Genomic DNA, 16,569 nt, shown 5'->3' on the forward strand with positions numbered 1-16,569 from the left:
ATAGATGTTGTGGTGGCAGCTGCAGAGAAGTACTTGGGATTGTGAGGTTTTACTGCAGAACAGTTGCAGGAGGTGTTGAATGGCAGTGTTCTGTCCTCCCAGACCGTTGATCTGGAGTAGGATTAGATAGAGTTAAATATTGGTAGGATTAGATAGAGTTAAATATTGGAATGTAGTGGTGTGGTTTTTGTTATTATTTTGTGAGGGCTAATAGTTGGCAGAGTCATTTTCCTTTTCCTTTTCGTAGGTAGGCCGTGAATGGCCTCACACTCCAGTACAGTAGGTGACGGTGTATGCACCTAAAAGTTGGATGCGATCCGCCAACCAAATCCCAAAGAAGAAGAAGAAGTGACGTCATTGGTATGCGACCGGTGGAGGAATGGCGAACAGCAAAAATAGTGTACTTCTCTCTTCTTTGGCGGACTATGGAGACGACTCTGAGGCAGATTCCAACCCAGAAACCGAAGAAACAGGTAGATAATTTACTTTAGCTACTTATATCAGAGCATGTGAGCGGAATTGAGAGGTTAGAAATCCCGCACATCGCCCATGGAGCGCTTCAATACCCATCTATTTGTGTGACTACCTGGACCTACCATTTTGTTTTTTAAAGTTCTGAAACCAAACCATATGGATTTGAATGAAAAGTATTTGAATAAACATAAAAAGGTGAATGTAAGAAGCGCACGTAATTTCAAATAGGCTACATGTCATATTAATTAAACAGCATATAAACACTCTAAATAGGTAAGGAGCCAGACAGGAACCCTAAGAACGAATGAAAATGAATTATTTAGTCTATATTATTTCAAGGTTATAGCCTACGAATAAATAAATTGTTAAGCATTTGCGAGTGATACGCAATAGGTTGGTTGGGACATAAAGCGCTCAGCATTTAAACAACATTTCGTTGTGTTAAATCATTATAGTCTATAAATTGGCCGTATAGGCTGTGACTTCGAATTAAATACAAATTCAACGAAAAATGACTTATTAGTACCTTTTGAATTCATTTTTACAAACACGGGTTTGGTCAGTCTGTGGCTTCAGACCAGTGGCGGTTCTGGGGGGGGGGGGGGGAGACAACAATTTTGGACCCCTTTGTGGCCCCCTAAATGTGGAGTATGAAATAATTTTTACACAACACATTTTTGCTATCGTTCTTTTTTTACATCCGCTATTAGACAGTGGCAACGATGATGATTGTGAACATGGTCTTTTGCCTGCAATGCAGTGAAGAAAACAATATGACAACAATAACGTCTGATGTAACTGGCATTCTCTAACAGTACAACTGGCCTCTCTAACAGTACAACTGGCCTCTCTAACAGTACAACTGGCCTCTCTAACAGTACAACTGGCCTCTCTAACAGTACAACTGGCCCCAGCTTGCCCCCCCCCCCCCCCCCCCCCCCCCCCAGTTGAAATGGTCTAGAAATGCCACTGCTTCAGGCTCAAGCGATGGTGCCTGGAGAGCATCAGGCAAGCAGCGGAGAATATCTTCTCTTCACCTGCAAAGCCACTGGGGAGGCTAAACACTCTTTTGGCCACTCTTGTCAGGCTGGGCAGAGTTGTTTTTATTTTTCTATATGTAGGCCTAAAGGTTTTTTAGGCAAAATAACCCAATCAAAACGGAAAGCTCCTTGAACATGGGAAAATGGCAGGTCTATTGGGCCAATTATGGTCTATTGCGTAGATCAGGGTTCCTCAACTGGCGGCCCGCTGGCCAAATCATTTTGGGCCCCCCAAATTATTCGATTGTTTTAATGTTTTAAAATATTAGAAAAAATTACGACATGCAAAAAGTCCCAAATGCAATGTCCCAAAAAGCAAGTTATTCTACCTAAATAATTAAAAAGTTACATTTGAACTCAATTCATGGGGAGAGAGAATACGGGAGACAGTCAACTAATAAAGCAGGCAGCAAACCAGTTTGTGGATGTCGGGTGAGATGGATGTGATTTTAATGCGCAGGAAGTCTGACATCTGAAAGCCGGTTCCTGCGTTCATAGAAGAAAATGAGGACTCGCAGGTGTAAGTTGATCCAAACATTGTTATCACATAAAATGCACGTTTCTTTATTGTGCTGTATTCCTCTGAGCATGACACCAACAACACACGCAGGGACTCGGCACTCCTGAGCGCATCTCTGATTTGGCTCGACGTCTGGAATTCAATCAGCTCAGTTTGAATTGCGGCCTCATACAGCGAGGGTATCGTTTTCATAGCAAGGGAGGAGAATTATCCACCTGGGCGGACTGTGAGAGGATCACGTACAAATACCTTTGGGCATGATGTAATCTTCAAATCTGGTGGAGAAGTTGTCTCTCGGCTGCTTGATGAAATCTTCCACCACCTCTGTGACAACGCTGCGGCCTGGTCCCTCTGCCTGTGGGTTCTTCAGTGTGCTGAAGTGCAGTAACCTTCCAGATGACAAGTCCAAATCGAACGACTCATTTTTCAGAGTAAAGGCCTCAAGTTTTTCCACAATGTACACCACTGTTTTCACTCTAACTTGTAACTGCAGATTTAACCCATTTAAGTGACAGAATATGTCAGCCAAAAAAGTAGTCTTTGTAGCTTGCAGTTAATGCTCTCTGCGTCGGGCTTCTGTCTGGGCAGGAACGCCACTTTGACAGTGCCTCGTTCTAAATAAGACACACTGGCTTGGCATTGGTAAACGATGGTGAGATGATCGCATATCTCTCTGTCCATTCTTCCCAGAAACTTCAATTTTCATTATCTACCTTTCTTTTGATACTTTCTGAGAGAAAAAGTCTCTCTTGCTATCAAGTTAACGTCAACATTCGTTCAGAAGAATTTAAAAGGTAGTGTAGCCTACAGTAGGCTACATTGACCTGTTTTCCTCCACCAATCAACAAACAGAGAAATAGACAAATAATATTTGAATAGAGACATCTGTGATTTTATGACCGTAATATATATGTTCATCACCGCACTCCCTCGCTTGCTCTTGGTCCTCATCTTTGTAAGCCACCTTGATTTAGCACCTGTGTGTTTTATCAGTTTCTTTCTGAAAATATTTAGCGAACTCCATGACAGTAGCTAAAGCAAGGGGCTATAGCAGCACACAAGTAGACTACAGATGCATGCTGGGCCGGGCCTACCGTGAGCGCTACTGCAGGAGTGGGCGAGAAGACCGACGCTCCACTCACATACTCTGACTGATATTGCATAGAAATTAGAATTTCGGACCCAAATCTGTCCTAACTGAGATAAAAGTGGTTACCCAAAACTCGCATTGTGTAGGTTCAATAATGTTGCTAGCTAGCTACCTAAATACTTTATCTGTGTGTTATTGTTCTAATGATATTTGTCCCACAACACGGTAAACAAACACTGAATTATTATCGTTAACTGAAACAAGGTGTTGTGTGAACCCTGTACAGAATATAGCTAACGTTAGCTAGCTTTCTGTGTGGATGGAAGAGGGGCATGTCATCAGCCTGCTAACGTTACTACCTGGTATCTGAATGTGGCTCGTCCCGCAACGACCCATTACTCCACATTCCTCGCTAGATTCCAACACACAGAACAGTCCGGCACCTTTATAAATCAGTGTTGAATAAACTCTCATTTGAATTTTTTACTTATCCATTTTACGTTATCTAAACTCACTCTACCGGTTGTCCGCCAAGTTCATCATTAATGTGTTATGCCGTTGGTCATTTTAGAGACAATATTGACAGGTTATTATTATTTAAACAGACTTTTGAAAAGTTTGTGCGTCACCTGACTGCATGTGTAACAGTATAGCTTCCGTCCCTCTCCTCGCCCCAACCTGGGCTCGAACCAGGGACCCTCTGCACACATCAACAACAGCCACCCTCGAAGCATCGTTACCCATCACTCCACAAAAGCCACGGCCCGTACAGAGCAAGGGGAACAACTACTTCAAGGTCTCAGAGCGAGTGACGTCACCGATTGAAATGCTATCAGCGCGCACCACCGCTAACTGGCATCAGTTACACACGCTCACGCGATAGTGAGACTTGCTGAGTTTGTGCAGGCATGGTTTTGCTCATGTGTCAGGTGATAGAAATCAGAAAGCATTACCAGAAAAAACGGGTCAATAATAATTTTCAATGGATGTTTTTGTCTAAAATGTCCAATGACTAAAGGACCAACCAATTTCACTACCAGTAGAGTAAATCCCAAATGCCAGTTTATTCAATTCACTGCCTATACAAAATGTTGATGAAGTAGAGGCCGACCTAATCCCAGCAAGCTAGCTTGCTATTGGGTCAGGAACCCGGCAACTGAATGCTGTCATGTTTCCAACCTGATAACCAAGCTCTTTGTCATTCTGCAGAGAACCATGGAGTAGGCCTGGTGTCGGCTGCCTACGGAGAGGACGACATTAGCCGGATTGAGGATGGCGACGACAAGGCATCTGGAGACGAGGACAGCGTGGAGAGCTCCCGTAACTCCGTCGGTTCTCTTTCCAACTTATTCTCTTTCTCACAGCACCCTGCTTGAGGTATTTCTCTGTGTGTGTTGGGTCACTCAGGGATGTTAACGCTTTGCATTTTTGTCTTTTGTAGGAAATGGATGAGTCTGACGAGGGGGGAGACACAGATGATTATAAGGTATTTGAACCCCCCCCTGATTGTGGAATGGTTTGGGCTTATTTAATGTTTGTTAGGGGGTCATGGGTCTCCCGAGTGGCATAGCGGTCTAAGTCACTGCATCTCAGTGCTACTGCAGACGCTGGTTCGATCCCGGGCTGTATCACGACCGGCCGTGATTGGGAGTCCCATAGGGCGGCCGGTTAGGGGAGGCTGAGGTAGGCCGTCATTGCAAATAAGATTTTTTTCTTAACCTCTCTGGGATATGTGGGACGGTAGCGTCCCAACTGGCCAACATCCAGTGAAAATGCAGAGCGCCAAATTCTAAAAAATTACAATAAAATGTAACTTTCATGAAATCACACATTCAATATACCAAATTAAAGCTACACTTGTTGTGAATCCAGCCAACGTGTCAGATTTCAAAAATGCTTTACGGCGAAAGCAAACAATGCTATTATCTGAGGATAGCACCCCAGCTAACAATCACAGACCATCGTATTTCAACCCTCCCGGCGCTACACAAAACGCAGAAATAAAGATATAATTCCTGCCTTACCTTTGACGAGCTTCTTCTCTTGGCACTCCAATATGTCCCATAAACATCACAAATGGTCCTGTTTGTTCGATTAATTCCGTCGATATATATCCAAAATGTCCATTTATTTGGCGCGTTTGATCCAGAAACCGGTTCCAACTTGCACAACGTGACTACAAAATATCTCAAAGGTTACCTGTAAGCTTTGTCCAAACATTTCAAACTACTTTTGTAATACAACTGTAATTATTTTTTAACGTAAATAATCGATAAAACTGAAGACGGGATGATCTGTGTTCAATACCGGAGGAAAACAATGTGTAGCATGCTTTCTGGTCACGCGCCTCTAAAAAACAGTACACTTCACTGGAGCCTCATTCTGAACATGGCTACTTCTTCATTTCTCAAAGGAAAAACCTCAACCAATTTCTAAAGACTGTTGACATCCAGTGGAAGCGATAGGAACTGCAGCAAGGTCCCTTAGAAATCTGGATTCCCAATGAAAAGTAATTGAAAATAGTGACCTCAAAAATAAAAAATCTGAATGGTTTGTCCTCTGGGTTTTGCCTGCCAAATAAGTTCTGTTATAGTCACAGACATGATTCAAACAGTTTTAGAAACTTCAGAGTGTTTTCTATCCAAAACTACTAATAATATGCATATATTAGCATCTGGGACTGAGTAGGAGGCAGTTTACTCTGGGCACGCTTTTCATCCAAACGTGAAAATGCTGCCCCCTATCCTAGAGAAGTTAATTGACTTGCCTAGTTAAATAAAGGTTAATAATAATCAAGATTGTCTGTTGGGTGCAAAGAGAAGTGAAGATTGTTAACATTCCCTGTAGGTGCCACTAGGTGGGACTGTTGATCTATTATATGATTTGTCTTTATTGGCCGATACTTGAAGTCACAAGCCTTGCTGGCAGGCTACTGCTATCACTATTTACTGGTTCTACCAATCTAACATATAGAATTGTTCTAAGGTCAAACCAAGGATAATTTAGCTATTTGATTTTGAATTTGAAGTACTTAAAAAAAAAAAATAATAATTGATGTGGCATTGAATTTGCCCTTACTGCTATTAGCCCATACAAATGCATTGAATAAGAGTTTCACTCCATCAAACAAAGAAATCGAAAGGAAGTTTGTCCTGAAGTGTTTGTTCTATATCTGAGAGATATAAGAAGGATCAGGAAACTATTTGTATATTTTTTTACATGAATTTTACTCCTTATGTTTGGCACTAAACTATCTCCATATATACTGTACTTCCATTCATTGTTTTAACCTGGTACTGGGGACCTTCAGACTAGTCTTGTGAAGCTTGTGGGCATCCTGGAGAAAAACAACCGATAGAAAACCTGATATCTCTAGCTTAAAATGACGGCTAATCACGGGGATTTGTTTATTATGCCAATTAGATTTCCGCGGGTCGTGGAGGGCTAGGTGCTACTCAAACAAACAGAATCATTACAGGGCCAGGGACACTTTAATAACATAGCATTATGTGTGTGTCTGACAATTGACTATGCTACGAGGGGCCTATGATCAGGCACTGGATGCAATTTGTCTGAAGAACGGTAGCATTCCATAACATAGGAAGGGGGGGTCAGGTGGAGGACTGGTGAGGTGTTTGTGTGTGTCTTGGGGGGGTGTCAGGTCAGGTGGAGGACTGGTGAGGTGTGTTTGTGTGTGTCTTGGGGGGGTGTCAGGTCAGGTGGAGGACTGGTGAGGTGTGTTTGTGTGTGTCTAGGGGGGGGGGGGGTGTCAGATGGAAGACTGGTGAGATGTGTTTGTGTGTGTCTTGGGGGGGTGTCAGGTCAGGTGGAGGACTGGTGAGGTGTGTCTTGGGGGGGGTGTCAGGTGGAGGACTGGTGAGGTGTGTTTGTGTGTGTCTTGGGGGGGTGTCAGGTCAGGTGGACTGGTGAGGTGTGTTTGTGTGTGTCTTGGGGGGGGGGGGGGGGGGGGGTGTCAGATGGAAGACTGGTGAGATGTGTTTGTTTGTCTTGGGGGGGTGTCAGGTCAGGTGGAGGACTGGTGAGGTGTGTCTTGGGGGGGTGTCAGGTGGAGGACTGGTGAGGTGTGTTTGTGGGTGTCTTGGGGGGGTGTTAGGTCAGGTGGAGGACTGGTGAGGTGTGTTTGTGTGTGTCTTGGGGGGGGGGGTGTCAGATGGAAGACTGGTGAGGTGTGTTTGTGTGTGTCTTGGGGGGGTGTCAGGTCAGGTGGAGGACTGGTGAGGTGTGTTTGTGTGTGTCTTGGGGGGGGGTGTCAGGTCAGGTGGAGGACTGGTGAGGTGTGTTTGTGTGTGTCTTGGGGGGGTGTCAGGTAGAGGACTGGTGAGGTGTGTTTGTGTGTGTCTTGGGGGGGGTGTCAGGTCAGGTGGAGGACTGGTGAGGTGTGTTTGTGTGTGTCTTGTGGGGGGGGGGGGGGGGGGTTCATGTGGAGGACTGGTGAGGTGTGTTTGTGTGTGTCTTGGGGGGGTGTCAGGTCAGGTGGAGGACTGGTGAGGTGTGTTTGTGTGTGTCTTGGGGGGGGGTCAGATGGAAGACCGGTGAGATGTGTTTGTGTGTGTCTTGGGGGGGTGTCAGATCAGGTGGAGGACTGGTGAGGTGTGTTTGTGTGTGTCTTGGCGGGGTGTCAGGTGTGTTTGTGGGTGTCTTGGGGGGGGGGGGGTGTCAGGTCAGGTGGAGGACTGGTGAGGTGTGTTTGTGTGTGTCTTGGGGGGGGGTGTCAGGTGGAGGACTGGTGAGGTGTGTTTGTGTGTGTCTTGGGGGGGGGGGGGGGGGTGTCAGGTGGAGGACTGGTGAGGTGTGTTTGTGTGTGTCTTGGGTGGGGGGGGTCAGGTGGAGGACTGGTGAGGTGTGTTTGTGTGTGTCTTGGGGGGGTGTCAGGTCAGGTGGAGGACTGGTGAGGTGTGTTTGTGTGTGTCTTGGGGGGGTGTCAGGTCAGGTGGAGGACTGGTGAGGTGTGTCTTGGGGGGGGGGGGGGGGGGTGTCAGGTGGAGGACTGGTGAGGTGTGTTTTTGTGTGTCTTGGGGGGGGTGTCAGGTCAGGTGGAGGACTGGTGAGGTGTGTTTGTTTGTGTCTTGGGGGGGGGGGGTGTCAGATGGAAGACTGGTGAGATGTGTTTGTGTGTGTCTTGGAGGGGTGTCAGGTCAGGTGGAGGACTGGTGAGGTGTGTCTTGGGGGGGGGGGGGGGTGTCAGATGGGAAGACTGGTGAGGTGTGTTTATGTGTGTCTTGGGGGGGGTGTCAGGTCAGGTGGAGGACTGGTGAGGTGTGTTTGTGTGTGTCTTGGGGGGGGTGTCAGGTGGAGGACTGGTGAGGTGTGTTTGTGTGTGTCTTGGGGGGGGTGTCAGGTCAGGTGGAGGACTGGTGAGGTGTGTTTGTGTGTCTTGGGGGGGTGTCAGGTCAGGTGGACTGGTGAGGTGTGTTTGTGTGTGTCTTGGGGGGGGGGGGGGGGGGTGTCAGATGGAAGACTGGTGAGATGTGTTTTGTGTGTGTCTTGGGGGGGGGTGTCAGGTCAGGTGGAGGACTGGTGAGGTGTGTCTTGGGGGGGGTGTCAGGTGGAGGACTGGTGAGGTGTGTTTGTGGGTGTCTTGGGGGGGGTGTCAGGTCAGGTGGAGGACTGGTGAGGTGTGTTTGTGTGTGTCTTGGGGGGGGGGTGTCAGGTCAGGTGGAGGACTGGTGAGGTGTGTTTGTGTGTGTCTTGGGGGGGGTGTCAGGTGGAGGACTGGTGAGGTGTGTTTGTGGGTGTCTTGGGGGGGTGTCAGGTCAGGTGGAGGACTGGTGAGGTGTGTTTGTGTGTGTCTTGGGGGGGGGGGGGGGGTCAGATGGAAACTGGTGAGATGTGTTTGTGTGTGTCTTGGGGGGGTGTCAGGTCAGGTGGAGGACTGGTGAGGTGTGTTTGTGTGTGTCTTGGGGGGGGTGTGAGGTGGAGGACTGGTGAGGTGTGTTTGTGGGTGTCTTGGGGGGGTGTCAGGTCAGGTGGAGGACTGGTGAGGTGTGTTTGTGTGTGTCTTGGGGGGGGGGGGGGTGTCAGATGGAAGACTGGTGAGATGTGTTTGTGTGTGTCTTGGGGGGGTGTCAGGTCAGGTGGAGGACTGGTGAGGTGTGTCTTGGGGGGGTGTCAGGTGGAGGACTGGTGAGGTGTGTTTGTGTGTGTCTTGGGGGGGTGTCAGGTCAGGTGGACTGGTGAGGTGTGTTTGTGTGTGTCTTGGGGGGGGGGGTGTCAGATGGAAGACTGGTGAGATGTGTTTGTGTGTGTCTTGGGGGGGTGTCAGGTCAGGTGGAGGACTGGTGAGGTGTGTCTTGGGGGGGGGGTGTCAGGTGGAGGACTGGTGAGGTGTGTTTATGTGTGTCTTGGGGGGGTGTCAGGTCAGGTGGTTGACTGGTGAGGTGTGTTTGTGTGTGTCTTGGGGGGGGTGTCAGGTGGAGGACTGGTGAGGTGTGTTTGTGTGTGTCTTGGGGGGGGGTGTCAGGTCAGGTGGAGGACTGGTGAGGTGTGTTTGTGTGTCTTGGGGGGGGTGTCAGGTCAGGTGTACTGGTGAGGTGTGTTTGTGTGTGTCTTGGGGGGGGGGGGGGGGGGGTCAGATGGAAGACTGGTGAGATGTGTTTGTGTGTGTCTTGGGGGGGTGTCAGGTCAGGTGGAGGACTGGTGAGGTGTGTCTTGGGGGGGTGTCAGGTGGAGGACTGGTGAGGTGTGTTTGTGGGTGTCTTGGGGGGGGTGTCAGGTCAGGTGGAGGACTGGTGAGGTGTGTTTTTGTGTGTCTTGGGGGGGGGGGTGTCAGATGGAAGACTGGTGAGGTGTGTTTGTGTGTGTCTTGGGGGGGTGTCAGGTCAGGTGGAGGACTGGTGAGGTGTGTTTGTGTGTGTCTTGGGGGGGGGGGGGGGGTGTCAGGTGGAGGACTGGTGAGGTGTGTTTGTGTGTGTCTTGGGGGGGTGTCAGGTCAGGTGGAGGACTGGTGAGGTGTGTTTGTGTGTGTCTTGGGGGGGGGGGGGGGGTGTCAGGTGGAGGACTGGTGAGGTGTGTTTGTGTGTGTCTTGGGGGGGTATCAGGTCAGGTGGGGGACTGGTGAGATGTGTTTGTGTGTTTCTTGGGGGGGGTGTCAGGTCAGGTGGAGGACTGATGAGGTGTGTCTTGGGGGGGTGTCAGGTGGAGGACTGGTGAGGTGTGTTTGTGTGTGTCTTGGCGGGGTGTCAGGTGGAGGACTGATGAGGTGTGTCTTGGGGGGGTGTCAGGTGGAGGACTGGTGAGGTGTGTTTGTGTGTGTCTTGGGGGGGTGTCAGGTCAGGTGGAGGACTGGTGAGGTGTGTCTTGGGGGGGTGTCAGGTGGAGGACTGGTGAGGTGTGTTTGTGTGTGTCTTGGGGGGGTGTCAGGTCAGGTGGAGGACTGGTGAGGTGTGTCTTGGCGGGGTGTCAGGTGGAGGACTGGTGAGGTTTGTGTGTGTGTGTCTTGGGGGGGGTGTCAGGTCAGGTGGAGGACTGGTGAGGTGTGTTTGTGTGTGTCTTGGGGGGGGGGGGGGGGGGTGTCAGATGGAAGACTGGTGAGATGTGTTTGTGTGTGTCTTGGGGGGGGGGGGGTGTCAGATGGAGGACTGGTGAGGTTCGTGTGTCTTGGGGGGGGGGGGGGGGTCAGGTCAGGTGTTGGACTGGGGAGGTTTGTGTGTCTTTGGGGGGGGGGGGGGGGGGGGGGGTCAGGTCAGGTGGAGGACTGGTGAGGTTTGTGTGTCTTGGGGGGGGGGGGGGGGGGTCAGGTCAGGTGGAGGATTGGTGAGGTTTGTGTGTCTTGGGGGGGGGGGGGTCAGGTCAGGTGGAGGACTGGTGAAGTTTGTGTGTCTTGGGGGGGGTCAGGTCAGGTGGAGGATTGGTGAGGTTTGTGTGTCTTGGGGTGGGGTCAGGTGGAGGACCGGTGAGGTGTGTTTGTGTGTGTCTTGGGGGGGTATCAGGTCAGGTGGAGGACTGGTGAGGTGTGTTTGTGTGTGTCTTGGGGGGGGGGGGGGGGTCAGATGGAAGACTGGTGAGATGTGCTTGTGTGTTTCTTGGGGGGGGGTGTCAGGTCAGGTGGAGGACTGGTGAGGTGTGTCTTGGGGGGGTGTCAGGTGGAGGACTGGTGAGGTGTGTTTGTGTGTGTCTTGGCGGGGTGTCAGGTGGAGGACTGGTGAGGTGTGTTTGTGTGTGTCTTGGGGGGGTGTCAGGTCAGGTTGGGGGGGGGGGGTGTGTGTCTTGGGGGGGTGTCAGGTGGAGGACTGGTGAGGTGTGTTTGTGTGTGTCTTGGGGGGGTGTCAGGTCAGGTGGAGGACTGGTGAGGTGTGTCTTGGCGGGGTGTCAGGTGGAGGACTGGTGAGGTTTGTGTGTGTGTGTGTCTTGGGGGGGGTGTCAGGTCAGGTGGAGGACTGTTGAGGTGTGTTTGTGTATGTCTTGGGGGGGGGGGGGGGGGGTGTCAGATGGAAGACTGGTGAGATGTGTTTGTGTGTGTCTTGGGGGGGGGGGGGTGTCAGATGGAGGACTGGTGAGGTTCGTGTGTCTTGGGGGGGGGGGTCAGGTCAGGTGTTGGACTGGGGAGGTTTGTGTGTCTTTGGGGGGGGGGGGGTCAGGTCAGGTGGAGGACTGGTGAGGTTTGTGTGTCTTGGGGGGGGGGGGTCAGGTCAGGGGGAGGATTGGTGAGGTTTGTGTGTCTTGGGGGGGGGGGGTTTGTCAGGTCAAGTGGAGGATTGGTGAGGTTTGTGTGTCTTCGGGGGGGGGGGGGGGGGGGAGGGGTCAGGTCAGGTGGAGGACTGGTGAGGTTTGTGTGACTTTGGGGGGGGGGTGGTCAGGTCAGGTGGAGGATTGGTGAGGTTTGTGTGTCATGGGGGGGGGGGGGGGGGTTAGGTCAGGTGGAGGACTGGTGAGGTGTGTTGACTTTGTCAGAGGTGAGTTGTGGTAAACCGATCCAGAACCTGACAAAGACTTAATCCGTAATGTGTTTTCACTAGCTGCTACTTGTTTTCTCCCTGTCTTATGATCTGATCCTGTATGTAGCTACTGTTGCCTTAGTGCTGAGACCCACTATTATGAGTAATGCCTTGTCAGCCACACCATTGGTCCCCATTTTGTCCTAAGGGCCGAACTCCGTAACTGTGTTTCATCTGCTACGTACTTCCTATTGTATCTTACAAGTCATCTAGTGTTGGGTTTAGATGATGCTAGTTTCTGTAAAGGAGATGTATCTAGCAGTATGTTGCTCTGATGTATCCTATGTTGCTCTGTCTGTATGCTATGTCTTGCTTGTCCTATGTTGCTATGTCTTGCTTGTTCTATTTTGCTATTGTCTATATTGTAATTGTTTTTAATAACCTGCCCAGGGACTGCGGATGAAAATTAGCCGGCTGGCTAAAACCGGCACTTTTACTGAAACGTTGATTAAAGTGCACTGTCCCTGTAAAAATTAAACTCAAACTCAGTAGGCTCTTGTGACTGTTGCACATTACTGGTAATCTAAGAGAGTTAAACGCTTAGCAGTTTGTTCAAACACGTCTTCAACTCGTAGCCAAAACTTACTGGTAATAGCTTGTTTGTTGCGCAGGCGTTGATTTATCTAGCCACTACGTTCTCCTATCCACTGCCTATGCAATGGCTTTGATTAGATTGAATTGAGAAAATTACAGATCTGTGTTAGACGTATTTGTGTGTCAAATAACAGTAGTAATAGAATGGCCTGCTCTCTTTAGAGTGACCAGGAGTGGACTACTGCCACAGACTAGAAGAACCTCGAAAGAACCATGATAGAACCAACACTCCTTCTCTCCTTGGTCAATGAGAAAGTAGTGGGGTGGAAGGCAGTGGGGTGGAAAGTGATGGGCGGAGGAGGGGTTGTCACCATATGTGTCACATTTGTGTCTTGATCGCGTCAGGGACAGTGGAGAAAGAGTGGGGGTTGTTTGATTGTTTCTTGCCCCCTCTCTACCCCCGTGACCTGTGTTTTTGCCCATAGTGAATATGCAGTAACCCAGAATAATGTCAGTTTGGCCGAGCTGTTAGTTCTGTTGCTGTAGTTTCCTCTCTGGCTGAAAGTGCCATTCATTACAGTGAGATGGGGGCAGGGGGGGGGGGGGGGAGAACCTCTGGTAACCACACCCCTTCCTGGGTCCTCCTGTCCTACTTAGTTTGGCCATCAGGCCCTCTTCATGACAATTCTTGGATGTGTCCATGCAATTGCTAGGTGACTGGGTGGCGGAAAGTGTATATCTTCCAGTGAATAAGAGCACTGTTCCTAACTGCTGAACCTGTGTTATGGCCCAAGTTCTGGCAAAGACGGGCCGTATTTTAGAAGCAGCTCAGATCGCCCCACCTCCTGCCAAGCCCGTTTTCACTTGAAATTTACATTTACATTTAAGTCATTTAGCAGACGCTCTTATCCAGAGCGACTTACAAATTGGAAAGTTCATACATATTCATCCTGGTCCCCCCGTGGGAAATGAACCCACAACCCTGGCGTTGCAAGCGCCATGCTCTACCAACTGAGCCACACGGGACTAAATCTCTGGGGAAGTAGATAAAGGTCTCATTGCCAAAACCCTGAAGTATCCCTTTAAAGGCCCACCTCAGAGGAAGTTGCCGCACCTATTTAGAGTACTTCCTGTCCTAGAGCAGAAAATGTAATTTAGGTTCCACCTCGAAGACTGACGCAGGCTGCTAATATTTATTCAGGAATTGGGGGGGGTGGGACGTTGTGGTAACTTCCACGTGTAGCAGAGAAATTACAACAAATAGGCCACTGACTGACAGCTGTCAGTAACTAGCTCGCATGCTAACCTTAGCCAGCTAATGAAAGTTACAATGCATTTGGAAAGTATTCAGACCCCTTGACTTTTTCCACATTTTGTTACGTTACTGTCTTATTCTAAAATTGATTCAATTGTTTTTCCCCCGTCATCAATCTGCACACAATACCCCCCAAAACTGATTTTTAGAAATGTTTGCTCAAAAAATGTAAAATAACAACAGATTTTACATAAGTATTCAGACCCTTTACTCAGTACTTTGTTGAAGCACCTTTGGCAGCGATTACATCCTCGAGTCTTCTTGGGTATGACGCTACAAGCTTGACACACCTGTATTTGGGGAGTTTCTCCCATTCTTCTCTGAAGATCCTCACAAACTCTGTCAGGTTGGATGGGGAGCGTGGCTGCACAGCTATTTTCAGGTCTCTCCAGAGATGTTCGATTAGGTTCAAGTCCGGGCTCTGACTGGGCCACTCAAGGACATTCAGAGACTTGTCCCGAAGCCACTCCTGCATTGTCTTGGCTGTGAGCTTAGGGTCGTTGCCCTCTTCAAATCAAATGGTATTTGTCACATGCTCCACATACAACAAGTAAACCTTACAGTGAAATGCTTACTTACAAGCCCTTAACCAACAATGCAGTTTTAAGAAAAATAAGTTTTAAGTAAAAAATAGACAAGTTAAAAATAAAAGTAAGAATTCATTAAAGAGCAGCAGTAAATAACAATAGCGAGGCTATGTACAGGGGATACCGGTACAGAGTCAATGTGCAGGGGCACCGGTTAGTCAGTTGGAAGGTGAACCTTCACCCCAGTCTGAGGTCCTGAGTGCTCAGGAGCAGTTTTCTCATAAAGGACCTCTCTGTACTTTGCTCCGTTCATCTTTGCCTTGATCCTGATCAAGTTGTAGAAATATCTCAAGGATGATCAATGGAAACGGGATGCACCTGAGCTCAATTTCAAGTATTTTAGAAAGGGTTCTGAATACTTATATAAATAAGGTATTTCTGTTTTTTATTTTCAATAAATTTGCAAACATTTGTAAAAACCTGTTTTTGCTTGGTCATTATGGGGGTATTGTGTGTAGATTTCTGACTTTGTATTTTATTTAATCAATGTTAGATTATGGCTGTAACGTAACAAAATGATACAGAAGGCACTGTATCAATGCATTTGCACAGCTATGTATCGCTTTGCAGCCAGTGTTTGTGATTGCCATGCTGCCAGGTTGCAATTAATCCCAACCCTTAAACTAAACGTAGGCATGAAAATAATTTGCGCATAAGACTCACGAAAACATCCGAAGTCAGACGTTTAGATTTGGCACTTCAAGCCCAAATATATCATATTTTGACAAACTTATTGACTTACATCATTGTGCAACATCGCGGGTAAGCTCTGGCCATCGTCTTTCAGCTCAAATTAGTGGATTTCTACTGGTATGCACATTTTAGCAAGTTTTCTAACTGGTATGGACATTTTAACAATATGTTTAACTAGGATGGGCATTTTAGCAAGATATATAACTGGGATGGACATTTTAACAAGATGTATAACTGGGATGGGCATTTTACCAAGATGTTTAACTGGTATGGACATTTTACCAAGATGTATAACTGGGATGGACATTTTACCAAGATGTAGAACTGGGATGGACATTTTAACAAGATGTTTAACTGGTATGGACATTTTAACAAGATGTATAACTGGGATGGGCATTTTAACAAGATGTATAACTGGGATGGGCATTTTACCAAGATGTTTAACTGGTATGGACATTTTACCAAGATGTATAACTGGGATGGACATTTTACCAAGATGTATAACTGGGATGGACATTTTACCAAGATGTATAACTGGGATGGACATTTTACCAAGATGTATAACTGGGATGGACATTTTACCAAGATGTATAACTGGGATGGACATTTTACCAAGATGTATAACTGGGATGGACATTTTACCAAGATGTATAACTGGGATGGACATTTTACCAAGATGTTTAACTGGTATGGACATTTTACCAAGATGTATAACTGGGATGGACATTTTAACAAGATGTATAACTGGGATGGACATTTTAACAAGATGTATAACTGGGATGGGCATTTTACCAAGATGTTTAACTGGTATGGACATTTTACCAAGATGTATAACTGGGATGGACATTTTACCAAGATGTATAACTGGGATGGACATTTTACCAAGATGTATAACTGGGATGGACATTTTAGCAAGATGTTTAACTGGTATGGACATTTTACCAAGATGTATAACTGGGATGGACATTTTACCAAGATGTATAACTGGTATGGACATTTTACCAAGATGTTTAACTGGTGTAACTGACAGTGCATCAACATCGACAGCAGCTGCGATGTTATGCTTCCTGGAGATCCAGGACAGTCCATGGTTCTGTGAGTGATGTGAACCCCCCCTTCTGTGTGTTCTCTTCAGGAGATCCCAGAGGCAGAGAGGAGAGACCCCAATGAGCTGGTCGGTGAGTGTATACACACACACACACACCCAAACAGACAAACCAACGTGTTTGAGATACAAATACAATACAAACTTGGTGTTAAATATTTATTTATATTGAACATTAGATGCCCAAACCGTGCTTTTGGTTTGACTTAATGAGTAACTGATGTAGATGGGAGTTCAATAAGTCTTTGTCTTCAGAC

General features: G+C 47.8%; 1 protein-coding gene across 3 annotated transcripts in view; it reads left to right on the forward strand.

The window, feature by feature from the left end:
• Positions 1-247: 247 nt before the first annotated feature.
• Positions 248-16,569, forward strand: part of LOC129816905 (SAP30-binding protein-like) — a 30,851-nt gene continuing 14,529 nt past the window's right edge. The window contains exons 1-4 of one of the 3 annotated variants that reach the window (XM_055872033.1): positions 248-473; positions 4,334-4,452; positions 4,566-4,610; positions 16,343-16,385. In XM_055872033.1, coding sequence (XP_055728008.1) covers positions 380-473; positions 4,334-4,452; positions 4,566-4,610; positions 16,343-16,385 — 301 coding nt within the window. In that variant the 5' untranslated portion in view covers positions 248-379. The remainder of the gene's footprint in view (positions 474-4,333; positions 4,453-4,565; positions 4,611-16,342; positions 16,386-16,569) is intronic. The other 2 variants (XM_055871913.1, XM_055871987.1) reach the window with 2 other exon arrangements.

The sequence above is a fragment of the Salvelinus fontinalis genome, chromosome 1, assembly GCF_029448725.1.
Source record: "Salvelinus fontinalis isolate EN_2023a chromosome 1, ASM2944872v1, whole genome shotgun sequence".
NCBI classification, from domain to species: Eukaryota; Metazoa; Chordata; class Actinopteri; order Salmoniformes; family Salmonidae; genus Salvelinus; species Salvelinus fontinalis.